The 26,948-nt window shown below is 46.5% G+C and overlaps 1 protein-coding gene across 8 annotated transcripts in view; it reads left to right on the top strand.

Moving 5' to 3' along the window:
* LOC119178073 (PAT complex subunit CCDC47) overlaps positions 1-26,948 on the top strand; it is a 613,343-nt gene that overhangs the window by 259,311 nt on the left and 327,084 nt on the right. For all 8 annotated transcript variants that reach the window (XM_075894166.1, XM_075894179.1, XM_075894151.1 and 5 more), the window contains one exon: positions 24,823-24,930. In XM_075894166.1, the coding sequence (XP_075750281.1) occupies positions 24,823-24,930 (108 nt within the window). The remainder of the gene's footprint in view (positions 1-24,822; positions 24,931-26,948) is intronic.

Genomic DNA, 26,948 nt, shown 5'->3' with positions numbered 1-26,948 from the left:
CAAATCCCATCATGTGGGCTGAAGTCTGGTCGACCTGAGCGGAGGTCAGGTGCATCACGTGTACGTGCCATTCTGATTGCCGAGGGATCTTGCCCGAATGCTGAGCATCATTAAAATAGAATCTACGGCAACAATAGTAGCGCACGACATTCCCTGGATTACCGCAGTTGTAGCAGACGGGCCGATTATCCGGAGTACGCCAAGAGTTTACAGGTGCTCCAGGTGGCGAGAAGGGTCGATTTACTGGATAAACTGAAACTGGTGACCTACAGTAGTTGGTAGCTGGACTTTATGAAGGAAACGGCGGTTGGGCAGGAGGTCGGTCGACGGCTTCTGCAGAAGTCAGCGGTGCAGTAACTGATACGGGGGACGCGGGCAAAGGGCGAACTTCTGCAATTTGAGGCTGAATAGCATGGTGAAGTGAGTGGTCCAGTGCTGTGGGGGTGTCGTTGATGGTGGCCACAAGAAAGAGCTATCGAGCAACTTCCTCCCGTATGTACTGTTGAATTTGAGGCATCAATACGGTGTAGATGGGGCCACTAATTTTGCACTCCGAAGCCGAAATATCCGCTGCTTGCGTATTAGCACGTCGTGTAGAAATTCGCTGCTTGCGCAGCTCATCGAAACTTTGACAGAGCTGAATCACGGCCGTGATGGTCTGTGGGTCTTTGGATACAAGCATATGAAAAGCATTGTGATCAATGCCTTTCTATATATGCTTTATAATGGAAATTAAAAGAATAACCGAAAAACCGAATGAGAACCTTGTTGAAGTACTCTGAAAAATTTGAGAGGTAGTTGGCGAGACTATAACCCCTGAGGACATTGACGTTTGCCACAGGGTTCGAACAAAGCAGGTTGGTCAAACCAATATAATTGTTTAATTTCAGTGGAGGGACAAACACGATCAACTGCTTCAGAAGTCGCGCAAGAAAAGGCCAACAAATGTCTTCCTCGGCCTACCTGCTGATTCTCCTGTGTTCCTAAATGAACACCTTTGCCCTGAAGTGAAGAAAATGCTCAGAATGGCAATAGCGCGCAAACAGCAACACAGCTGGAAATTTAGGTGGACGAAAAATGGCACTGTTCATGCACGCCGCACCGAGACTTCGCCTGTTGTCCGCATAATACGTGAAAGCGATTTGAACAAGATAACGAACACATAATTTCACAGACACTACAATATATTCATGCCCAGAATAGAGATGGAGCCTTCAGGCTATGTAAGTCCAGGCAACATCATTACGAAGCACAACATTACTAACAAAGACAAACTGCTAAAAATTATTCATCTAAATGCAAGGTCGCTGTTGAACAAAACGGATGAGGTCACTGTGCTAATCGAATCATGTAACCTCAATTTTGAAGTTTTTATGTTTACGGAAACCTGGTATGATGATGACTCAGAGTACTATGCACTTCAAGGCTACGAACATTTCAATGTAAATCGCAAGGAGGGCAGAGGTGGCGGCGTTGCGATTTTAACTTTTTTAAATGATTATGATATTGTTCGAGAATATAGCGTCGCTACCGAAGATTACGAAGTTCTATGCATTAATTAAAAAAGAAAAGACAGTATTTGCGTTCTTATATCGACCTCCTAATGCCAGCCCCTCTGCCTTCTTTCTGGTTTTAGACAATCTGCTGTTATTTGTAAATGAAAATGGCTACCTACTTGCACTTGGTGGGGACTTTAATATCGACATGACGACCAGCACAGCAGCTACTACACAGTTTTTGTCAATCCTGGAGTGCAATGACTTCTACAGTGTAATCAAAGCACCCACACGTGTAACCGCTACGACGTCATCGTTACTAGACACTTTCATAATAAACTCGACTATCAATTATTCAAAATCTGGAATCATAAGCCATGACGTCAGTGATCACATGCCCATATATCTTTTCCTCCAACGAAAGATGTCAACTAAAAGCACGTTTACTAGTAATGCAACGTACCGCAACATATCGGCTCAGTCACTTGATAAATTCCGAGAAGCTGTGCGCGAAACAGACTGGACTGGCATATTTTCCATTAGGGATGCCAATGAGTCATACGACAAGTTTATGAACAAACTGAAAATGCTTTATTTGATATCATTTCGAATTCAGCGCTACCGAAATCAAAAGCCATCGCGCAAGCCCTGGATTTCAAAAGAATTCATAAGACAAATCAACGAAGAAAAAAACTTTACCAGTGTTTTGTCGAGTCAAAGGACTTGTCAAAGGGGAAAGAATATAAACAACTTAGAAATAAATTGAACAAAGAAAAAGAAAAGGCAAAAAATGACTACTACATGCGTATATTTAATAATGATTGTATGCGCCGAAACAACAAGGTATGGGAAAAATAAATGATACACTAAATCGCAGGCCAACCACTACACTAATAGATACACTGAATATCGATGGTATTTCTATAGGCGGCACAGAACTTGTGGGACCTATTCAATGATTTCTTTGTGAAAGTAGGATGCGTAGATCACGGCATTCAGCCCACACTGCATCAAACCTCGTTAAGGGAGTTTATATTTCTAAAGCCTACTAACACTTCGGAGGTGATTACAACATTTTCATGTCTGAAAAATAGCCGCAGTAGGGATATGGACGATTTAGAAAGCAGACCAATTAAGTATGCCATAGACCTTCTCGCTCCTGTTATAACGCACATTTTTAACGCATCCTTGTCGACTGGAGTATTTCCTTGCATTATGGAAGTAGACCGAGTAATATTTTTACATAAAAGGGGTTATAAAAACAATATTGGCAACTATAGACCAGTTTATATTCTTCCCATATTATCGAAGGGCCTCGAAAAAATTATCAACGTCCGTATTGATAATTTTTCGCAGAAACATAACTTGCTAACCGAGTGTCAGCACGGTTTTCGAAAAAGACGGTCTACGAAAAGTGCATATATACAAAAGGATATTATTCTTCAAAACATTGAAAAAAAGCTTCTAACGTTAGGGTTATACTTAGACTTTAGCTTTTGATAGAGTCAACCACCAACTGTTGCTTACCAAACTAGAAAGATATGGCTTCCGAGGAATAACACTTGAACTTATCCGATCTTATTTAAAAAGTCGACATCAATTTGTTGAAATTAATGAAAATGGGTCACAAACGAAACCTCTAACAGCGGGTGTGCCTCAAGGTAGCATCCTTGGCCCGATATTTTTTCTTTATTACAATAATGATATCGTAGAAATTATTGATATGTGTAAGGTTGTCGCTTATGCAGATGACTGCTCAATTTTCTTTACAGGAAAAGACTTAGAAGAAATAATGCCTATAGCTAGCACTGTCTGTAACAAAATTTAACGCTGGTCAAAGGCAAACTGCTTGATTCTTAATGAAGCCAAAACAAAATGTGTCATCTTTCGTGCCCAAGGAAGTTCTACTACATTACCAGATAACATTGTTCTGGGTCCATATAAGATTACCATTACGTCCTCTATGAAAACACTCAGAGTTATATTCACCGAGCATATGTCCTGGAATGCTCATGTTGACAATGTGTGTGCGAAAGTGTGAAAAGTTATTGGTATTTTAAATCGCTATCGAAATACATTGCCCTATAAAATTAAGCGCCTCATTTATCGTGCTCTCTTTCACACACACCTCTCTTATTGCTCACTCATATGGGGAAACACCACCGCACAAAATATTCAGATGATGGAAACACTTAAAAAGAAAGCAGTTCGAGCTATTGCGAATGTTTCTTTCTCCGAACATACGGAAGAGCTTTTCCGGCAAATTAAAATAATAAAAGCTGGTGATATTTGGAAACTGAAAACTCTACAATGCTACAAGAGTGCTTTGCTAGGAAAGCTAGATTCATTTTTAACCCTCACTGATCTACAAGAAAACAAAGGTACATATTCATTTCGCCGTAAGGCCCCATGGCAAATTCCTTTTTCTCGTACAAATTATGGACAACAGCGCCTTTATCATACACTGCCTTCCCTACTTAATCATTTCAACAGACAAAGTGTTGATGTGTTACCGCTAAACGAAACTAAAATGTTGGACCTGTTCCTGTAACGACTTATTAACATAGGATTAGAAAAAAAAAATCCCACCGGTTGTTGATAGCATGCTGCTGTTATAGTTATTTTCTATGTTATAAAAAAAGTTTCTCGGTTGTACTTTGTAGTTGCTGTATAGTTGTTTTTAATTTATACATTTCTCTTCCTTCATTGCAATGTTTATTTTATATTCAGTTGAAATGTGATTATTGCTTTAATGCTTTATACTTTGTAACATGCTTTCTTCTATTGTTTTGAAACAAACTTCACCACTGTCTGCCTGGGGGACCAGAGCTTTGTCAAGCCGAAGAACTACCGGCTTTTTCTCCAGTTCTCCCTTTTTCACCTTTGTATGAAATGGTGAAAATAAAAGATTTTTGATTTGATTTGATGTTAGCCTCCGTCATCCTCGCATCCATTCACCTACAGAGGCCGATCACACTCTCAATGTAGCTCGGGAAGCTTTCACCATTTCGCTGAAATCGTCCCCGCAGGCCAAGTTCAGCACAAAGCTTGCGCATAACTGGACGACCGAAAAACGAGGTCACGGTCTCTTTGAAAACAGACGTGGTGGGGATGTCGGCTTGGTGTTCAGTATATCATAGGTTGGTTGGCCAAATCTGTCAGGTAGAAGATGACGTGAGTCAGCTTCCCAGGGTCATCCCACTTGTTAATCACGCTGGCATGCTCGTACTCTGCCAGCTAGTCTTCGACATCATGATCTTCAGCGCAGTTGCAGACTGGGGGGTCACATAAAGGAAGTACACCAGGGCACATGACAGGCGGCGTCGTGGAAGAGGCTTGTGGGGGATCGACGCGCTCGGTCATAGCGGAATCAGATGGTAGCTTACGGCTGTGGAGGTCCAGGACGTTACCCAGCACCTCCACCAAATGCAACGAGCGAGTTCACGTATGAAGACTTGTTATTATTGGTTAAGCGTTAGCTGCAACAAGCTGGTTCAGACAGGAACTCGGCAAGCATGAGCCACAAGGATGTCAACGTCTTCTTTCTCGCTGGCACAGAGCTGGCGCCACTATGCTCCGGTACATACCAAATAATAAGGCTTGAAGTCATTCGTGAGAAGCACTAGCGGCGGGGTTGCAATTTCTGAAGTTCGCGCACTTGCCGCACTCGCAAAAACTTGCTGCATGCACGATGTTCGATATCTGCGACTTGAGTGACTAGAGACCCCCGAAACATCTCTTGTACGCCAATGCACGTACAAATGGAATCAGACTTTCTCTAGCTGGCGGCCGCTCCAGCTGGTGTTTTCTTCAGAAATATGTAAAGTGAGACGTCGTAATGCTACCGAACATGGCCGTACTTTGTGTTAGGCCCTTGTGCTGTAATGTAAGCATCACTGGAAGCGTGTAGTTAGCATGAGATAGAAGCTGCGGCCAACAACAGTGTCAACAGGCACAAGTGCGACAGGCACAAGTGCTCTAGACAAGTGTGATTCTCTGTACAGCGCAAACAGCATGTACGAATGACGTGACGATGGTGTGGTCGCCTTGCAATCAACGCTGAATGCATACCCTTATGTGGTTGCTCTAGAAAGTGAAGCACTTTTGGCACAGTATGTTCCATCCGTGACTGTGGCCGTAAATAGCGCACGCGCCACCCATAACACCCTTGTTGTCAAAGTTCACAACAAAGCCCCCCCTCGCCCCGCCTCCCTCGCGTTCCTAGCTACTTCCTGCTCCTTGGACTCGGGCGGCGTGTTCCTCTCTGCTTGAGCAACACATTTGATGGGAGGGCTGGTACGGGGGGAGGGGGGTGATGTTATCACACCCCCCCCCCCCTCACTGCAAAGGAGATAGGTCATAGAAGTGCTGTTTCTTGGGTGAGTTAAAAAGGTCGGCTCTTATCTCCGGCTACGTTCGTTGCCCACGTGCGCTTTTACCCGAATGGTAAACACCGGATGCGCCAGGGATGTTATCAATTTGTACATTACACAAAATATTGCTCGTCGTAACGATGCTTCTGCGAGTCTTAGGCCGCCATTAATCTGCTGCGGGCAAGCTGACGAGCATGGTCAGCTTGGGTAATAGCGTCGCGTGCATATTCAGAAGCAGACTGCGCAGCGGCTGGCAGGAAGGTATTCAACGACAATGTTGGTTCGTGTCCAAACAGAAGGTAAAATGACGAGTACCCAGCAGTGTCATGCCTGGAGGAATTGTATGCGAACGTCACGTAGGTTATTGCAAGGTCCCTATCACGATGGTCCACCGAGACGTATTTCGATAACATGTCTGTCAGGGTGCGCTTTAAACGTTCTGTAAGCCCGTTTGTCAGGGGATGGTACGATGTCGTGAGCTTATGTTGGGTACAGCAGGAATGCAGAATATTGTCAACCACTTTCGAAAGGAACGTACGACCTCGGTCTGTCAGCAGTTGACAAGGGGCTCCATGCACTAAAATGAGATCGCGTAGTAGAAAATCAGCGGCGTCTGTAGCGCAGCTTGTTGGCATGGCTCGCGTAACTGCATAGCGTGTCGCGTAATCTGTAGCAACTGCGACCCACTTGTTCCAGGAGGTGGGTCATGGGAAGGGACCGAGAAGGTCCAAACCAACACGAAAGAATGGCTCCAATGAAATGTCGAGGGCTGGAGATACCCGGAAGGGAGTCCCGACGACTTTTTGCGACGCTGGCAAATTTCGCAGGAGTTGACACAACGACGTACAGAGCGTGAAAGGCCAGGTTAGTAGAAGCGGTGACGCACACGGTCATATGTGCGAGAGACACCAAAGTGACCCGTGGTTGGCGCGTCATGGAGCTCACGTAGGACTGTGGAGCGCAGGTGCTTTGGTATGACCAGAAGTAGGTCGTGATCATTTGGCGATAAATTACGCCGATATAAGGTGTGGTCCTTTAAGGTAAACATTCGAACAGAAGCATCTTGCAGTAAAGATTCGAGCTGTTGTATTAGGCGGCTGATATCCGGATCGCGACGCTGCTCGTCCCCGAGATGAAGCAGCTGGGAGATGAAAAGGACGCAACCCCCAGAATAAGTGCTCGTAGGATCGCAGTCAGCCACAGGGTAGCGTGACAGACATTCCATATCTTTGTGCAGTTTTCCCGACTACGGTGTAAGAATACTCTTGGAGGCAGAGTGCCCAGCGGGCGAGACGACCTGTGGGATCTTTGAGGGAGGCGAGCCAGCAAAGAGCATGGTGGTCGGTGAGAACTATAAATGGTCGGCTGTATAAGTAAGGGCGAAATTTCGAGACTGCCCACACCAGCGCTAGGCATTCGCGCTTTGTGATGGAATAATTACGCTCCGAGGAGGACAGCAGCCTGCTGGCATAAGCTATCACGTGATGCTGCCCACGTTGTCGCTGAGCCAACACAGCGCCTATTTTGTAACCACTGGCACCGGTGCGGACTTCAGTCGGTGCCGTAGGGTCGAAGTGAGCCAAAACAGGAGAGGAAGTGAGCAAAGTGGTCAGGTCGGAGAATGCTGCTGGTCGCGAGGGACCCCAGGTAAACATCTCACCTGGTTTGAGTAAATCTGTTAAGGCGCGAGCAATTTCCGCGAAGTTCTTGATGAACCGCCAAAAGTAGGAGCAGAGCCCCAAAAGCTGTGGACATCTTTGGCAGTTTTCGTCACAGGAAAGTCCTCCACAGCTCGAACTTTTTCTGGGTCAGGCTGTACGTCGTAAGTGTCAACAATATGTCCACGTATTGTAATGTGGGGGCGACCAAACCAGTACTTGGATGAATTCAGCTGAAGGCCAACGAGACGGAATACATAAAGAATTTTGTACCGTCTCTCAAGATGCGCTTCAAAAGTGGGAGCAAACAAAATCACGTCATCTAGATAACAAAGGCACATAGACCACTTGAATCCTTGGAGGAAGGAGTCCATCATTCGTTTAAAGGTGGCAGAGGCATCACATAAGCCGAAAGGCATGATTTTGAATTGGTAGAGGCCATCGGGTGTTACAAAAGCCGTCTTCTCTCGGTCCATGGAGTCCACGGCAATCTGCCAATAACCAGAACGAAGATCGATGGAAGAAAAGTAGGCGGCACCATGGAGGCAATCAAGGGCATCGTCAATTCGCGGCAGAGGGTATGCATCTTTCCTGGTGATGTTGTTAAGGTGGTGATAGTCCGCACAAAAAATCGCCACGATCTGTCCTTCTTTTTAACTAATACTACCGGGGATGCCCTAGGACTGGAGGATGGTTCAATAATGTCCTTCGCTAGCATCTTCTTCACCTCCTTCTGAATGATGCTCCGCTCAAAAGCAGGCACTCTGTAGGGACGGCGGTGAACAAGGTTGGCATCACCTGTGTGTATGCGATGCTGGACAAAGGACGTCTGCCCTATAGGTCGGTCGCCAAAATCGAAAATATCCTGGTAGGCCTCGAGAAGATGCTGTAGGGCTTCAACTTGCGGAGGCGGAAGATCAGTGGTGATCATGTCTACAATTTGACGGCTGTCTGAATGTGTTGCGAGTGGTGTGCGCTGCGTTGAAACAAGGGTGTCTAAGGCAAGTACTTCAGTTTGTGAATCGAGCAACGAACACAGGTGGGCCACAGAAATGCCTTGTGGAAGCACATGATTCAAGTAGCCGAAATTTCAGAAATGCCTTGTGGAAGCACATGATTCAAGTAGCCGAAATTTACAAGTGGTAGACAAGTTCTGTTGTCTGTGATGCTGAGCACCGTGTAGGGCACTGTAACACTGTGCGCAAGGATTATGTCGGTAAGAGGGGTAGCGTAATAGTCACCGTCAGGCACAGCTGGTGAGCACAGGAAATCGATGTACGTCACACTATTGGAGGGCAGGTGATCGAAGTCGCTGCATTGTAATCGGCATGTAGGTTGGTACGGGGCGTCACTGATTTGTGGCAGTTCAAGGCGGAGCACACCAGCAGAGCAATCAATCAGAGCAGAATTGGCGGCAAGAAAATCGAGGCCTAGTATGAGGTCATGTGGACATGTTGCAAGCTCGGTAAAAAGGACGACCACTTGATGACTGGCTACGGTAAGTTGAGCTGTGCACATACCGACGACGGGGACTGTTGTGCCATCTGTAACTTGGACGACACTGGTCAACGGTGACATGAGGACCTTCTTCATGCGACTACGAAAATGCGAACTCATAATAGAGACGTGAGCGCCTGTATCAATCAAAGCTTCAACAGGTGTGCCATGAACATATACTTCAAGGATGTTCCGGTTCAAACGTAAGGGCAGCAGAGAATTTTTGGGTAAAGTCGAAAGGGCAGCTTCACCTCCAGAAGCTGCGCAGCCTAGTTTTCCGGGGACATGCGGTGGTTAAACGATGGCGAGGGAGAGCGGGGACGCATATTTGAACGAGAAGGGCGGCTTTGAGGCGGCAGTGACGGGACAGGGTGTGCATAGTTCTCAGGGGAGTAAATGCTTTAGACTCAGTGCGGGTTGGATAACGGTGGTTTGGTGGACGGAATGAGTTACTGTAAGCGGGATACGAGCCAGAAGGCATAGATGGCCACTGGCTGCGGCAGTAATGAGCGATGTGTCCCACGCGACCACAGCGGAAGCAGATTGGCTTGTCATCAGCTGTTCGCCATTCAGACGGGTTTCTGGTTCGAATAGAGTACGGACGGCGACGTCTCATGTGCACAGAAGCTATCGAGGGATCAGTATTATCCAGGGTGGGTGCAGTGGACAAAAAACTCAGGTTAGCGAATTCCTGGCGGACAACAACCTGGATCAAAGAGACAGCTGGCGTTGAGGCGTCGGGCAACATCGGTTTGTTGGCAGCCGGGTGCGCGGCCTCGAGTTCACGTTGGACGATGTGCGTCTCGTCTTCGGTTGTAGACAGATGACAAGTAGTCGCTTCCCAAGACGACGTTGCAGCAGTATTGGTTAGGCGCTGGAACTGGTGCAAAATGCGTCGACTCTTCGCCTGCTCGAGACGGCGGCACTCTTTGATCACGTCGTCGATGGTCGTTACGTTCATAAATACAAGCATGCTGAACGTATCGATGGCGATTCCTTTTAAATTGTGCGAAATCTTGTCGGCCTCAGTCATGTTGGGATCGGCCTTTTGACACAACGCTAAGATGTCTTGATGTACGTACAGTGCACGTTAAAGAACCCCAGGTGGTCTAAATTTCCGGAGCCCTCCACTACGGCGTCTCTCATAATCATATAGTGGTTTTGGGACGTTAAACCCCACATATCAATCAATCAATTGATGTACGTACGGCCAAATGCTTTCGGGCATCAAGCTGTTGACCAAATAGGTTGCCGAAGAGGTCGCGGAGCTGTTGTTTAAACATTTCCCAGCTTGTGATTTCGTGCTCGTGGGTCTCAAACCAGATGCGAGGGGTCTTGTCAAGATAGAAAATGACATCCGCAAGCATAACAGTTGGGTCCCAGCCATATTGCTTGCTGACGCGCTCGTACATGCTAAGCCACTGGTCCACATTCGCGTTGTCCTCTCCAGTAAAGATACTGGGATCACGAGATTATGTTAGGGCGACGTACCAGGTCGCTGTCGTTGCCGAGGTAGGTGGCGAAGTCGTATCCTCACCCGAAGTCATGGTAGCACACTTAAGGAGGCGTCCACTGCGTAGCTCCATTGTCAAAAGAGCACCCAGCACTTCCACCAAAATGTTACGTGGAAAATAACAGTAGTCAATTTGCAGCCACAACGCAGCTCACCGACATCCACTTCTTCACTCTCAGTCTGAGGCACCTTTTTTGGGTATGTTCCACTATGCCCTGTTTCAGTCAGCCGAAATCACGTAACAATATGACGGCTAGTGGTGTACATAAACAGGCTGGGGGGGGGGGGGGGAAGGCACATCGGCAATGTGCTCCCCCCTTCTCCTCCGAAAATTTTTTTGCCTGGCATATATAGCGCACAATGATCTTTTGCCTGCCTCGCCCACTCAGATCAAGGTACAACCCTTCCCCCCCCCCCCCCCCCCCAATTTTTTAAAAATTTCTGGCTACACCCCTGGCAACGATAAAAACCAGTCGAAAATGTCCATATAATTACTATCCCACTAAAAGCAAAATGGCTTTTGCCTTCTAGTTGTCTAAGGCGTATTCATAAGGTACCCTGTGAAGTTTTCTTTTTTTATGCAGTGCTTTCTAGAGGACACGGTAGAGGGTTTTCGTAGTACAGACAGAACGTCCTAGCCACGTAAAATGTTGCTGCAAAAGGAAATTTAAGTTTGTTAAATTGTGTAGTTTCAGCACAGAGATGAGTGCTGGAGGAGGTTGGCTTTCTGAGACTAGCTGAATGACGTTATATTATGCCCTGCAGTCTAATCAGTCGTGAAGAAAAAGAATATTTTTTTTTTATTCTTAGTCCACGCACTCCTAAGTGCAAGAGAAATGCACTTAGGACTGTGTGAGTCCCTAGCGTTGTATGTCTACCATATCTGGTGATTACCACATAAGTGTATTTGTATTGTTATTTCATGACATACAATTTTATTCAACCAGTATTCTGTTTATTTGCTACGAAAATAATCACTGAACAAGTTTTTCCAGAATGCTCAACAGCATGACGCCACTATTCTTACATCATCAACCAAAGTAGGGAGTGCTTCGAAGATGACTGGCTCTGTGAAATTTGCAATGAATCTAAATATTTCTTGCTCTTCACAAGACCCTCAAAATAATTTTTCATCTCCTTGAACGTAAATGCAACTTCCTTCTCCTCCAGGATTTCAAGTTAGCTGCACAAGATTGCTCCGAAATAGAAAATTTTGCTGCTTCAAAGTGCTCCAAAATTGAAAATATTGCTGCTCCAAAGTGCTAGAGAATGAAAATATTGCTGCCCTGAAAATTGCTGCAAATTGGAAGACCTCGGTGGCATCACTGCTAACACAACAGGTGACGCTGTCACCGATTGCGAGCTGCTGCTGCATGCGATGAACTGAGACATGACTTCGTTAACAACAAAACCCGTATAATAAACACTTATGGCACTCGTGAAATATATACAAAAATGTACAAAACAATTAATAATAGCTCTAAAATATATAACAACCTATAAACAATCCCCCATGCAGCATAAACTGTTCTAAATATCATCGAGCAACTCTATAGCCTTAATGCTTCGCCTCGGTCTTATTTGTCACACAGCAGGCACGCTTCTAGTCACTGTCCTGATCGGTCTTGTCGGGTGCCTATTGGGGATCTCGACACTCTTGTCGAACGTCGCCGTTCCTGCCGGTGGCGACGTGGTCACCTGTCGTCGTAGTCGCCTGATGTTGGTGACTTCGCGATGTCTCGATGGTTGTACCTAGCAGCTGCTGGTGATACCTGGTGCTGCACAGGGATGTTTATTTATTTTATTTATTTTATTTATTTATCACATACTGCGGACCAAGTATGGTCCATGCAGGAGAGGGCAATACAGTTCTAAATTCTTCTACATACATACACTTCCGCTGCAGTATACATTCACTGCAGAACAAAATTCATGTACATTAAAAATTCGTGAGAAACAAGGGACAAATACAGGCAAAAAAGCAGACTTAAGCGACAAGAAAAGGGGAATAGTTTCATCTCGGCGTGTCGAGCATAGGGGAATCATGGGGCAGAGCATTCCAATCAGAGACAGTTCTCGGGAAAAATGACTACTTGTAAATGTTAGTGCGTGCAAATATAGGTGTAATGCTACGACTTTGTTTATGACGTGAAGCCCTGGTTGTGTCCTGTGTTATGTAATCTGGTGCATGTAATCCTGATCTGGAAAAGTATAAAAGGCGGAAAAAGTTAAGCCGTGCAGTTTTCCTTCGATCGGCCAAAAGTTGGAGGTTCGCATCCTGCAACAGGGCTGACGGCGAATCGCGACATCTATACTGGTTGTATATAAATCGAGCAGCTAATCGTTGTATTTTTTCTATTTTCTGTATATTACCAGCTGTGTGGGGGTCCCACACAATGCTGGCATATTCAAGAGAGGGACGAACTATGACTTTATACACTCTAAGTTTTAGTGAACTAGAAGAACGACCCAATATGGCCACTCGGCGGCTTGCTTCGAAGGCTGTTTGCACCAAGAACGTCGGCGCTTGCTGTGCGCGGAAACTGCATCCAGAGCAGCCTTCCTCGAAGCATGTCGAAGTCTCCTTCCACTTCTTGGGACGCCAGCATCACAAGTTGCCGAGTCGCTGTTGCCGTTTGCGTCGTCAGTGCATTTAATGGCTATGCAACCTTCTCCTGGGAAGCCCTCACCATGCCAGCTTGTTGCTACTCGCACACCGATCGCAGCTGGGGTCCCGCACCTTGGGCCTCGCTGAACAATACGCGCACACGTGCCATTTTGACTTTTGTCCGCTCCTCCTTGTCTTCTTTTCTCCTACGGGCTCTTGCTTGTGACTGAGGCCCATGGACTTGTGCAGCCTGACAGAGTTGCGCAGCCTGACAGGGCAGAGATGAGGTGCAAACATCTTCGTGATTTCGTTGGTAGGTGCATTCGCTTGGCTGGCTGCAATAACAAATAAGCAGTGGGTTTTGACACCCCCTGTAAAGTTGTTTGCACTGCGGGGCGCACGTGTCTCGCCGAAAAGCCGCATTTTGGGTTACAACTACCGGGCGGTAGGTGGCATTGTGTTCGGGAGCGTTGATCACCACTATCATCATCATCATCCTGGTATAGCGGCAGTGGTGACCTCTGGTGGAAGGCAAGCCTTGGTGGCGAGCGAGAGAGTTGAGCGAGTGTTTTCTGCACGTGGCGATTTCCGCGAACAGTTGTCTCTAGTGTGCGTCCCCGGTGCGTGGCACCGTGGGTTGTGTGTCGGGGGCCGTCGTGGTAAGTCAAGCGTTGGCGGTGCCAACTTGGGCGTGCTAATATGCTTGTGACGTTTTGGAGTGTATGGTAAAACTGTGTAAGGATATCCTAGCGTGTTGATAATAATTGATTCTATAATAATTCGGCTGGCGATAGCATCATTCTAAATTAGGTAAATAAATGTGTGTATCATTTGGTTTGTTCCGACCGTGTCTACTGTGTCTGTTCACTCTAAGAGCATGGTGGTGGCGCTTGCCATGACGAGACCTCACACTGGCTGCCCAATGTGGAGTTCTTGGAGCATCGGACGACAGTTTTCGCAGTTCGGTACAAGCTTTTGTTTCAGCCAGGGAAGAGTAAGCCTAGGGGGTACTTCTTTGCTAGTGTCGGCGGTGTGCTTTGTTAAGAAGTGAGGAGATCCGTTTTGTGACGTGTTTGAGCTTGTCGGCAGGTTGAGTTTTTATTTTTTCTTCTGCTCGCAAAAGGTTTTCTTTGTTGTGTTGTTAGTTTTCAAGAACGTTTTTCAGTTGGGACGAGAGCCTTCCTGTCAGCAGGTTGAGTTTTTATTTTTTTATTGCTCACAAGTGGGTTTTTCTGTTGTTGTTGTTAGTTTCCAAGAATGTTGTTCACTTGGGACGAGAGCCATCTGGTCTAAATCCTGGGGTGAGCAAAGTTAGAGCACTTGGATTGTAGGTCAGGCCCAAAGTGAGTGAGTAGGGAAGCCTTGTGGGTGGTCGGATTTTCTATGAATAGCTTCTCTCTCTTTTGGGCTCAGGGAGCCAGGCATTGTTGCTGTCTGATATTGTGACACGACGCCGGGGCGTCGCGACACCGTCCAGAACAATGGTTGCGGATCGCTCGCTGAGCTGCTGTGTGGCGAGTGGTGGGACCACCTTACAGAGTGGATGTCTTCTTGTGGCTGCCTCTTCTGCGCACAGGCTGGGTGCTGGGTGGATGCCGATTGTTGTCGAGCGACTGATTTGGCTGAAAGCTCTGCGCAGCCACCTGTCGCATGTGCCACAACTAGGTGGATTGTGGCGTTAGGGTTTCGCACTCTGTTTCCCTCACTTTTGTTTTTATCTTGCGATGCACGAGTTATGATAAGTGATTTTTGTTTTATTTTGATGGGCGTCTCAGCCGCTGCCAATGTATTAACTAGCAGTACTGACCATCGTACCACGTGGGCGAAAAGCCTGGAGCTCTCTTCCCTAGGCCCTGCTCCGTTGTTTCTGTTGAGTGTGTTAGAATGTATGCAGCGGGAGGCATGTCATCCACGGCTGGCAGTCTTCTGCATATTGTCAGCGCCGCTGGCCAGGAATGGAGTCGTAAGGTCGGGCGATAGACATGCCTGGGACCTGCGCAACTGCCTGCAGTCTAGCGCCCTCATGAGGGCTGGTCGCAACCGGAAGTCGTGTTGGTGCGAGTGACGGATCATCGCGCCGACGGCAACGTTGTTGTTGCGGAACCGGTACTGAGGTGAAGTCGTCGATCCGGTCAGTGCAGCAGTGTCGACAGGTGGCGGTGTCGTTGTGCACGGACATTATGTAGGGACATATGTTGTCATGTTTTGTTTGAGCTTGTGTAGCTGATTTATTTGTTTTGCGGAATAAGGTTTGAATTAAGGTTGGAAAAATGTGAGGGTGCTGACACCTTTTGTAAAGTTGTTTGCACAGGTGGCGCGTGTGTCTCGCCCAAAAGTCGCATTTGGGTTACAACTACCAGCCGGTAGGTGGCATTGTGTTCGCAAGCGTTGATCACCACTATCATCATCATCCTGGTATAGTGTCTGCGGTGACCCCTGGCAGAAGAAAAGCCTTTGTGGCGGGCGAGAGAGTTGAGCAAGTTTCTTCTGCGCATGGCGGTTGCCGCGAACGGTTGTCTCTAGCGTAGGTACCCGATGCGTTGCACCACGGGTTGTAAGTCGGGGGCTCTCGTGGTAAATTAAGCGTTGGTGGTGCCAACTTGGGTGTGCTATTGTGTTTGTCATGTTTTGGAGTGTATGGCAGTATTGTGTAAGGATATCCTAGCGTGTTGATAACGATTGATTTTATAATTATTTGGCTGACGATATCGTCGTTCTAAATTAGTTAAATAAATGTGTATATCATTTGTTTTGGTCCGACCGTGTCTACTGTGTTAGTTCACTCACTCCAAGAGCGTGGTGGCGGCGCTCGCGATATCGAAACCCCGCAGCAGTCTTCAGGGTCTGATGCCACAATGTTACATGCATTAAGTGGGGAAACATGGGTTAACGAAATGCCTTGCGAGAGAAGTTGGGTCAAACTACTGAAGTTGACGAGTGGAAGCTGAACAGAGTTGTCGACGATAGTCTCGATAGTATGTGACACAGCAACACTTCGGGCAAAGAGCACATCCACTATTGGAGACACTATGTAGTCGCCGTCAGGATGAGCTGGTGATATTAGCAACGCCACACGTGGTGGCTCGCGGTGACAGCCAAACACAATCAACAGCGCACAAACAATGGGACGGTGAAGATGGCACATCCCCAAGTCGAGGTAGTTCAAGTTGGAGAACGCCGGTTGCATAGTCGATGAGAGCGGCATGCATGAACAAGAAATACGATCGAAGAACTAGGTCATTGGGAAAGTGCTCAATAACTGCAAACAGAATAGACGTGGGGTTTGTGAATAGACGTGGCGATTGTGATGCGTGCTGTGATGGCAAGACTTCTTTCGTCAGCGACACAAATGATGCCAGGCACAGCCGGTGTGAACACTTTCTTTAGGCGGTGAAGAAGTCGAGCACTCATCAAAGAAATATGGGGCCCAGTGTCCACAAGTGCAGAGTCAGTCAGTCAGGCCGTCAATGTCGGCGTTGATCAAATTTTGTCATGTTGGCAGTAGAAGGTGGGGATTTGAGGTCGGAATCGAGGATGCAGCTTCAACTCTAAGAGCTGCATCGCTTAGTTTGCCTGATTAGGATTGAGCAGGGAGGTTGGGCGTCATTATAGAGGAGACTGGGATGACGGGCGACGCCCTGGCGGAAAATGGGACTGGTGACCTGAGGTGACGGTGAGTGGCTGTGCTGCGTATCGGAGACACCGAAGGTGTAGGAATTAATAGGCGGGAGCCGGCAGTAGTTGTCGGTGATTGGTGCAGGAGGCTGGAAACGGCGGTAGCTGTCGATGCGGCGAGCAATGCTATACTGGGTTCGGAGCGAAAACCAATGATTATGACAATACCGTGTGACGTGACCTATGCGGTTGCAAATAAAGCTGATCGGCCGATCATCCACAGTTCGCCATTTGGCCCGATTGCGAGAGCGTGGATAGAACCATTCCTGGGGCAGTGACCTGGGGTGAGGCGACGACCTTGAACTGAAGCCAGTTGGCTGAGAGGCAGCAGCGGCACATAATCGAAGCCCAAATTGCTGAGTTCTTTCCGTACAATCGACTAGACCAAGGAAACCTGAGGCACTTGTGAATTGACGTGGCGGTTAGTGGGAAGAGCAGGTGTAATTGCTTCAATTTTCCGCCAAATGATTCACATAATTTCAATAGTGGGGAAGACTGCTGACGGGAGGTCAGTGCATCTTTGCAGAAGGACATTGCAGCGGTGCTGAGCAGTTGAGTGTATGGTTTTGCAATACTCCTGTTTTTGGCCAGTTCAAAACGCCAGCATTTCTCAATGACTTTGTCGACAATTGCACAATGCCGGCACATTAGCAGGTTGAACCCGTCGTCCGCTATCCCCTTGAGCACGTGACCAGCCTTGTTATACTCTGACATGTCGTTCTTTACCTTACAACATAGAGCCAGCACACCCTGTATATACATAATCCAAAACCTAGATGGGAGCCGACAGATCGAAACACAAAGTGATATGGTCAGGGTGAACAGTGGAAGTGTCTCAGACAGGCTGGCCGACGTTTCGATAGGAGGACCTATCTTTGTCAAAGGCATCTTGTCATTCGTGGCGTGTTAGTTTTAGGGAGGTTAACAGTGACGTCATTTCCTGGTGGTGGTGCGTGTCCCTGTTGACAATCGTCGTCTGAAAAGAAAAAAAAAAGCTATAAAGCAGAGTTGTGCAGTCCTCGCTTCATTTGAAGTTAGGTGGTAGTGATTCAATATGTTCTCGCAGGATGGGGGAGAAAAGAGAGAGAGAAAAAGGAAAGGGGAAGGAAAAAAAGGTTTACCTTTTTTTCTCTCTTCTCCCCCTCCCACGAAATAATTGAATCATTCCACATTACGAGATGCAAGGAAAGATGTGTTAGCCACCCCTCAATTGCGATTTCAGAGAAAGAGTACTTATATTTGGAAAAATCGCTGTACTAATCTTTTTTGTTTACTTTATCCGCTTATGTATATTTTTGTTTATTTTCTTTCTTTGTTCACGCGCATGCACCTCGATGATATTTGGTGATTTTATGTGGCATGGCAATGGTTTTTTAGTTGTTTTGTTTTTTCGGCGAGAGAATTTGTATTATGTGACCATTTTGTACGCTATAAGTGTGTGCACCTTCAATAAACTTTCAGTTTGCGATTGTGCGCTTGTGTTGTTGTTCTCTCCTCCAGTCCGTGTTACGTACCCCGCTCCATTTCTTCCATAACGAACCGTTGTCGACTAGCCCGAATGGCTGTTTGACAAAGCCTTAGCAGGGAGGTCAGGCTAGTCGAACACAAACAGAAATGACATCGATCGTAGCTCGCCACTGCTTTTAAGCCACATCCCTTTCTTTTCTGCATTACGAGCCTCCATGAGGGGATAATTCGTAAGAGTTACCACACATTGCTGATTATAAGTCAACGCTGAGTTGACCCCTCCAACTTGCAAATTCCTTTTAGAAAAAAAAAAGTTGACTCTGAGTGCAGTCTCATACTGCGACCATAGCACAAGAATCAGTCTTTCATGAGCAATGATTTGACTCTGAAACATTGCTTATGACTTGTCATCGCTTCAGAGAAGGATGCAGCAGTCACGGTCATTACCATCTGCAGCCACTGCGGCTGCTCATCGTCGGAAGGGGTCCTGGTGGTACTGAGATGCCGCACATGAAATACGCCACCCGGACCCTGTAGGTAGCTATCCATACCAGGCATCGTTAACCATTTCTACGATACCGTATAAACCGGACTATAGGTCGAGTGGGAATGTAGCTCGACCCCTCAAGTTCAGGTTACCAAAAACAAAGCAAAACAACCGAAAATTGCCGAACGACATTTAATTGCGAACAGAGTGCACCGCACCCCGATCGTCGGAGCTCCCCTCAACCACCACAGCAACTGTTCCTATTCGTTAAACGTAGCACCACTGTTAGACGAAGCGCCACTGTCTTCTGAAGATGAGAGTTTGTCGCTGGCCGCCTCCCACAGTGCATTGTCTTCCGTGCCATACAGGAAGTTGTTGATGGAACATTTCTTAAAAGCATTTTTCACCATGGAATCTGGCAAGGAACGCCAGGCGGAAAAGACCCAGCCACAAACAGTCGCAAGCGGAGGCCTTTGTAGGCGGCCCGTCGGTGTCTTTGGGTTGTCGCCGGACATCCACTTTTGGTACTCCAGCTGCACTCGGTCCTTGAACGGCTTGTTTAGCACAACGTCGATCGGTTGGAGGGTAGATGTCATACCACTGGGTATCACGGCGAGGTTTGTTTTCCATCGCCCAGCGCGCGCTTCACGGCATCGGTTAAGTGGCCACAAAACGCATCTAACACCAGCATGCTGCAAAGACGCAGCAGTGCACCTGGCTGATGGTTCCAGACTACTCGTATTGACTCGAGCATCATGGCCTCGCCCATGTATCTCTTTTTGTTGACGTGAACGACAACATCGTGCAGGAACACTTCCTTCGGCATTGTATTACATTTCAAAATGATGAAGGGGGGAAGCTTTCTACTATTTGCCATGCATGCCAGCATGACGGTGAAGTGCGAGTGCTGGTTGCCAGTAGGCAACAGCTTCATATCCTTGGCGCCACGCTGCATGATCATGGTCGATGAAGGCATGTCAAACCACACGGAGGTCTCATCAGCATCGTCAATCTGCCCCATCATGTAGTTGTTCTGCTCCCAATGCCAGTTCACGAAGCCCTGAAAGTTTATAAGTTTGTCCTCGAACTCGTCTGGAAACTTCTGACAGCTGGATGTGCGCCACCGGAAAGAAAATCCTTTGCGTCCCATGAACCGACACACCCAAGAGTTTAGTGCACGAAACTCTTCTCTCGTGAGCCCAGTTTCTTGAGCGAGTTTCACAGCTTTCTTGCGAATGGTATCCACGGTCACTGGCAGCGAGCGCACATGAACTTCCCTCACAAAGTTTCCTAGTGTATTCTCCAGCTGGGGATGAACCGCGTTTCACCCACGAAATGACATTTTCCGAGGATTGCACATCTGCAGCTTCCCTTTCTGTTTCCTCCAATAGTGCACGCTTTTTTCTGATACACCAAAGCGGCACTGAGCCGCCATATTCCTATTCGCTTCTGCGAACTCAACAACCTCTAGTTTAAACGCAGCTGGGTACTGCCTTCTCGTACCGCTACTCATATTCAGTGAACGAAAAAAAGACCACTAAAATTGAAACACAGTGTCAAGGGTAGCGAGAAATTAGAACAGATCGGAAGCAAATCACGAACACAAAAAAAGACAAGAGTGAAAAAAAAAACAACAACCTGCTATTGGGTTTGAATGTGAATATGGCCATGTCCAGCTTCTCATGCACATGCAAGCCACATGTTGTCAGACAGCGGTGCACTGTCGGCTAGACAACTATATAAGACGAGGGGCGACATTTATCTCGCTGTTTTATTAAAAATATCTCGACCTATATTCTGGTTTATACGGTACTTAGAACTGGGTTAGCGGGATGTACATATCCTACATGGCAGTACATGCTTTTGCTTTAATATCATCGTAAAAAACGCTCAGGCTTTTGCTTCTCTGGTCGTGAACCCAATCTTGAACCGCCTCCTCAATGGCAGGGTTTCGTCCAAACTTCGGTCTAGGAAAGGAGCGGCGTGTAGCAGCGAACGCGAATATCTTCGTCCTTTGTTTTCTTCATTCCCTCATGCACTTTTCTGACACAACGAAATTCTGCCCTGCTTCAACATTGCTGTCTGACTCTGTGTAGAAGATCACTTGCCACTTGAAAGCAGTGCAGTACCGTTGCCAGCGTAGGGGTGGCATCTTGGTGTCCGTTGAGCAGCTTTGCAAATCGCGCACACCACTGTTCGCAAGCAAGGCGAAATGCAGAAATGGCGAACAGGCGTGAGTGAAAAAGTATGTGAAGACCATATGGGCACATGTGGGAGGCTATGTGACTGGTCATGTGGTTCAGTTCCCTGTGAAGTGTTTTCAGCCCACACGGCACTGCCAGCTCTTCCATGGAATGCCCATTGTGCTCGCCCATGGTGCTCGCCCATGGTGTTTCGTGGAAAATCTGAATCTTTGACTTGCCTTGTCAGCAAGTGCTTTTAGGGCATGCTGTCCACTGAAGCGAGGAACGCATGTCACATCTTTCGTGAACGATAAACGTCATGTTTTTGCGAGCCAGAGATGCATATCGAGTTTTTTACAACAAATAAACCTATGTTAAATTGTTAGCAAGCGATAAACACATTTGCATTTCTTCGCGAGCCAAACGCACTGTCATACCCACATTATGATGTGCCGCGAGTGCTGATCTTGTTGCAGATCTCGCCTGACAGATGCGCCGGTGCGGTGGCGCTACCATTGAAACTCTGACGCCATCGGCAGCGTGTCATGAAAAAATGCTGGATACTGGCACCTCTTTCTCTAGCCATCATAGCTATATCGTAGTTTTGTGATCCTCAAGGCAGATTGTAAAAATGTCCGTTTCCGGAAACGGTGCTTGCACTTTGGGTGAGAGCAGTTCCCCTAACTCTGTTGCCTCTGTGCCAGATGCTATTGATGCTTCGAATAGCAGTGAACCTGAGGACAACGGCCATTCATTGGACTCCTAAAAAAAGTTGACTTTACAATTCTGCTTATATGTTGACTCCGGTAATAGGCCGACCCCCAAACTTAAAAAGGCCATTTTATGAAAAAAAAAAAAAGACAAAAACATTGACCTATAATCAGCAATATATGGTAACGGTATTGTTGTACGAAAGGCGGGGTTGTAGGTTGCTGGAACAAAAGTTACTGCTGGGACCAGCTTCCTCCGGCACAACGATGCTCTGTGATGCACTAGATTTGCTGCGCTGTGTGCACAAGAAATGAAAGCTTCAAAAACTGATCAGCTCAGTTGCTTCAAGTTGAGAGTAGTCAAAGCAGAAAAGTTTTAAAGAAACCTAGTTGTGCTCGGTTCAAAGCAATTCAAGCACAAAATGGTATTATTTGTAAATGTCACATGTTAATGAGCACTCAAAAAAAAGAGCGCACCGCCGAATTCTGGCAACAAAGCGCCAAGAGTCGCCTCAAGGTCAACGCTAAAGAAGAAACGAGCATCCAAAGACTCCCCAGGTGCACCCTCTCTCACCCTCGGAAGCGAACTTTCGCCGACCGACCTCCTCGCATCGGCGGCCGAGCAAGCCTTGGAAAGATCTCGAAGAAAAGGGGCGTGGTGATGCAGAGTTGGGTCACGTGTGTCAAGCGACTCTCAAAACATCTCGCCCTTTCCCCATCCTTGGCTGTGCATCGCGCCGACGAAACAATTAGAATATTCTGGAATCTAGCGCGAAAGGTATTTAAGCAAGCAGCGGAGAAGTGAGATCAAGAGACGAAGACAGTTTACGCCAGCGTCCGTAGGCAGGAGAAGAAGAAAGTTTGCACCAGAAGAAGAAAGTTTGTGCATAGGGCCTTTTGCTGTGTCGGCGAAGGTTTTGTCGTTAGCGACAAAGCAGAAGAAGAAAGTTTGTGCCCGTGTGCGTAGGCAGGAGATGAAAGTTTTGCGCAAGTGTGCGTAGGGTCATTCCGCCGTGTTAGCGAAGGCTTCTGTCCTCAGTGACAAAGCAGGTAATGAGGAGGATTTCCACTTGAGGGGTGAAGACTCAAGCTACAAGCAGAAGAGTGTGTTTACCGCCAGTGAGCGAAGACGCGTTGCAACAGCTGCGCGTGGGAAGCCGATTTGTTACTGGCGAAGAAGTTCGGTGCTTGGAGTGCGGTCGATTGAAGATGCGAGGTTTCTTAGAAGAGAAACTTCGGGGGCTGCGGAACGACAACAGTGCTGGACTTTGACAGTGATTCTTAGAAGAGTATCATTCAGACCTTGTTCCAAGGACTTTGGACCGAATAAGTTTTCGAACTCTTTAGTCTTTTAGTGTCTTGGTTGTTCGATGCATGTGATTGCATTGTAGCGCGTATTGTTTGTGTCTGTTGTTTCGAATGTGGCTGATTGTACTGTGTAGTACGTTGTTTGATTGGTGACATATCGTATTCAACTATTGTCGAGTGTGCATATTTGTGTATCGTCTGATCTGCCATATTTGAGAATATAATTTTGTTTTGTTCATCAACTCTCGGCTCTAAGTCGTTCTTTGGACCACAGCCGGCGTCCGGTGGCACGCCAAATAGGACCACTTCTAAATTGACCGCGCTTTCGAGGTGCTGTTCAGAGGGCCGATACTTCGGCCCTTGGAATTAGCCCGGCGATCGCCTCCCTAATTAATGGGACCTGTGAAAGTAGATCAGTTATGTCACATAAGATATGTAAATATTTTGGGCGCAGTCAGACAAGTGTTTACAGAAATGCAGGGACGCTTTCTGTTAACAGGTGGTGGGGTGCTAACACCCCCTGTAAAGTCGTTTGTGCCACGTAGCGTATGTGTCATGTGCAGAGACCTCGTGCAGAGTTGACAACTATCGAGTGGTAGGTGGTGTTGTGCTCACGTGTATCACCACTATCATCATCATGGTTAAAACGGTAGTGCTGGCAGTGATGCCTGGCGGCAAGCCTTGCGTGGTGGCACATTGCGTGGGGGCGGTTGGAGTGAGAGGTTGGCTTTTGCGGTGGTCAGCGGTTGACGACACTGCGGGTCGTCTGCCGTGGGCCCTCTTGGTGAGTCAAGTGTTGCCGATGCCGCCTTGTGTTTGTCATGTTGTTGAGTGTTGTGTAATATTGTGTAAGATTGTCTAAGTGTGTGTAATATTGTGTAATGTTGTTTAAGTGTGTTGATAAGAATTGATGTATAATAATTTGGCTGACGATATCGTCGTTCTAAAGTTACATAAGTAAATGTGTGTTGTTTGATTCGTTTTGACCGCGTCTGCTGTGTCCGTTCACTCCAAGAGCATGGCGCTCTTGATTTCGAGACCCCACACATGGGAGTGCACCAAACCGAGCATCAATATTGAAAGCAAGGCTGTCTTATCGTTCATAGTCTATCAACGAAGCAAGAACACCCGAAGCTTAAACGAGCAGCATCATTTATGTGAACCAGGCAGCTGCTATTAAGAAAAAACGCTTGAATGAACATTTATGACCATGTATTCATGTATCCGTTACGGTACATATTTACAATGTGTGCTTATTCGTTACTATCTATAGAGAAAGCTCCGGGGCACTGCCATGAAGCGAATATACTTTGAAGCGCAAAGAAGATGATTCACCTGCATCGGTCGATCTGTCAAGCTGCTGTCTATGTCACTTCCAGTCAGTTGTAATGGCATCGTTTTTTCTAGTTTCGATAATAAAATGAGTGCTGTTGGCGCGTTTTTTTTTAGGTGGAATTTCAGAGGTCAAATTCAGCAGATAGCATTATCTAGAACTAGACTGCCTATGAAGCGGCTTTTTAGGCGTGCACACTTTCTTTGGAGTAAGCCTTTAAGGTCGTTTTTATTAAGTATCTCTACTTATATTCCGGTTTATACGATATGTACAGGTTATAACTGTATGGTGTCTCCGGCACTGTTGATAGACTTTGGCTATGAAGTTGATTGGGATGACAGCTTGGGTGAGTTGGTCAGTCTTGTTTGAAGGCCAAGAAGGTTGCGTAAAATGCTTCCTTTGACCTGCCGGTTTTCTCTTGGTTTGTTATCACCCGAGTACATTCTGATAGGGCATTTCACTTCTCAAATGCGTGTCGGTACAAAGAATGTCTGGTGTGGTGGCCTCTTTGCAGAGTACCTATTGCCCAGAGAAGAAACGCCCTGACAAGTATGGCCTCCCAGGAAACTTCACCGTCCTCTCGGAAATGGGCGAGGTGGCAAATGCCATGTTGGACCAAAAGGTACTATCAGTGCATCTGTGCGCTACTTTGGCTGATAACACCAAAATTTCAACTTGGAGAAGAGAAAACTGGTCTCAGTCCTAGATTTGTACTAAAATCTCATCACATTCGTATGTATTGGTAGGGATCTGATAAAACTTCTTTTTATAAATGAAAATAAGTGACACAGCCAAGTTTCATCAAATGCTGGGTGTCCCAGCTATCTTTAGCCAAGGGTTAAAAATACAATATTAGAGGTATCCAAAAGAAATTGATTGCATATTACTGACAGCCACCTTTTGCACTACACACAATTTTTTTTGTAGTTAACTTGTTATTTAAGATATTTTACATTCATTCATTCATTTACAGATTTTTGCACAGCGTCGTGTAACGACGCTGTGGAAGCTATGGAAGAAGTTGAATCAGCATTATGTTCGACTACAAGCGTCCCACACTTGGATTTCATTGTTGTAAACACTTGTACGAGATGAGTATGAATGCTATGTTGTAAAAGGCTCCAAATAAAACATCAACAAATGAGAACAAAGAAACTCTAGAACAACTCATTGGCAGCCGTATAAAGAGGCGTTTTTATCTTCGACACACAAAGTATCTTCATTTAATACTAAGCTCAAAGAGGGAAAAAAAAATTATGTCTTAGATAGAAAAATCATCGTGCTATTTCTTAGTGCGAATGCATTCATTGCAAGAAGTCTCGCTAGCCTCCACAGCGTTGCACCTGATGTATGAAATGGAGTATAGTAACAGCCGCAGATGATTTCGTTTATTCACACCACTGCTGAAAGCAACACACTTGCGGCGTGTGAATGCGCTAATCATGTGGTTCTTTTTGTATTTCATAGCCTTTCTTTGCAGCATGGAAAAAATGGTATACGTGAGACTTTCTTTACGGCATATTATAAAATGGGTGGTTTCTGAAGGTGCTCTCGAACTTTGCAAGTCGCATATCTTGCATAAAGTCAATTTTAATCAATTTTGTTAAATAATAGTAATTAACAAATTATTATTTACAAAAAAAATGTAAGGTGGCTGTCAGCAATATTCAACTGATTTCACTCAGCTACCTTTAATTTTCATTTTTTAACCTTCGGCTAAAGATAACTGGAACAATTGGTATACATTTTTTTCAATGTTTGTTAAGTCGCACTACTATCTTGTCTACCATTTGGAATACCTGACGACACACTTCGGAATGCAAGTTACTTTGCACACTGGGTGTCACTCTCGTGGTCACGTGCCCCAGTAGGCAACAGGTGGCGCAAGGTGCTAGTCACAGTTGTTATGTTTATCTAGCAACATCTCATGACATCTTTCGGAAATTAGATGGGTGCTGATGGGGGTCGGAGTGCAGCAGCGCCACATGAGTGCAGTGTGTGAGGAGGGGAGTAGTTGTGTAGATGATGGGAAATTCTTCGCTGCTTTTGCTTTGTGTGCCCCACCCTGAATGGGTGCTTGCTTCCACCGATCTTTGTTTCCTCACTTCTCTACCAGGAAATTAGTTGTGCCGCTGTAGGCCACAAATTTTATGTGCGTGAATTCTACTCACGTGCGAGTGACAATGCTTTCAATTGCAATGGACCTTTTGGGGTCTGGAACTTGGTGAGCGAGCGCCACACTCTTGGAGTGAACAGACACAGTAGACGTGGTCGGGGCAAACAATAAATTCATTCAACTAATTTAAAATGACGATATCATCCGCCGAATCGATACATCAGTTGTAATTAACCCGCTAAGACACACCATATTTCCATACAATCCATGGCAAACACAATAACACGACAAACATACAATAACATGACAAACACAATAACACATCAAGGTGGCGTCACGAACGCTTGACTTATCATGAGGGCCCGCGGTGCCACGGGCCGAGCACCCACGCTAGATACAACCGTTCGTGGCAATCGCCATGCACCAAAGAGGCTCACTCAACTTTCGCCCGCCACCAAGGCTTGCTTTCCACCAGGGGTCACTGCCGGCGTTACCACTGTAACAACCGTGATGATTATAGTGGT

This window comes from Rhipicephalus microplus, chromosome 1, assembly GCF_043290135.1.
Source record: "Rhipicephalus microplus isolate Deutch F79 chromosome 1, USDA_Rmic, whole genome shotgun sequence".
Taxonomy (NCBI): Eukaryota; Metazoa; Arthropoda; class Arachnida; order Ixodida; family Ixodidae; genus Rhipicephalus; species Rhipicephalus microplus.
Note: the sequence above shows the minus strand (reverse complement) of the source record. Positions and strands in the feature narration are given on the sequence as shown.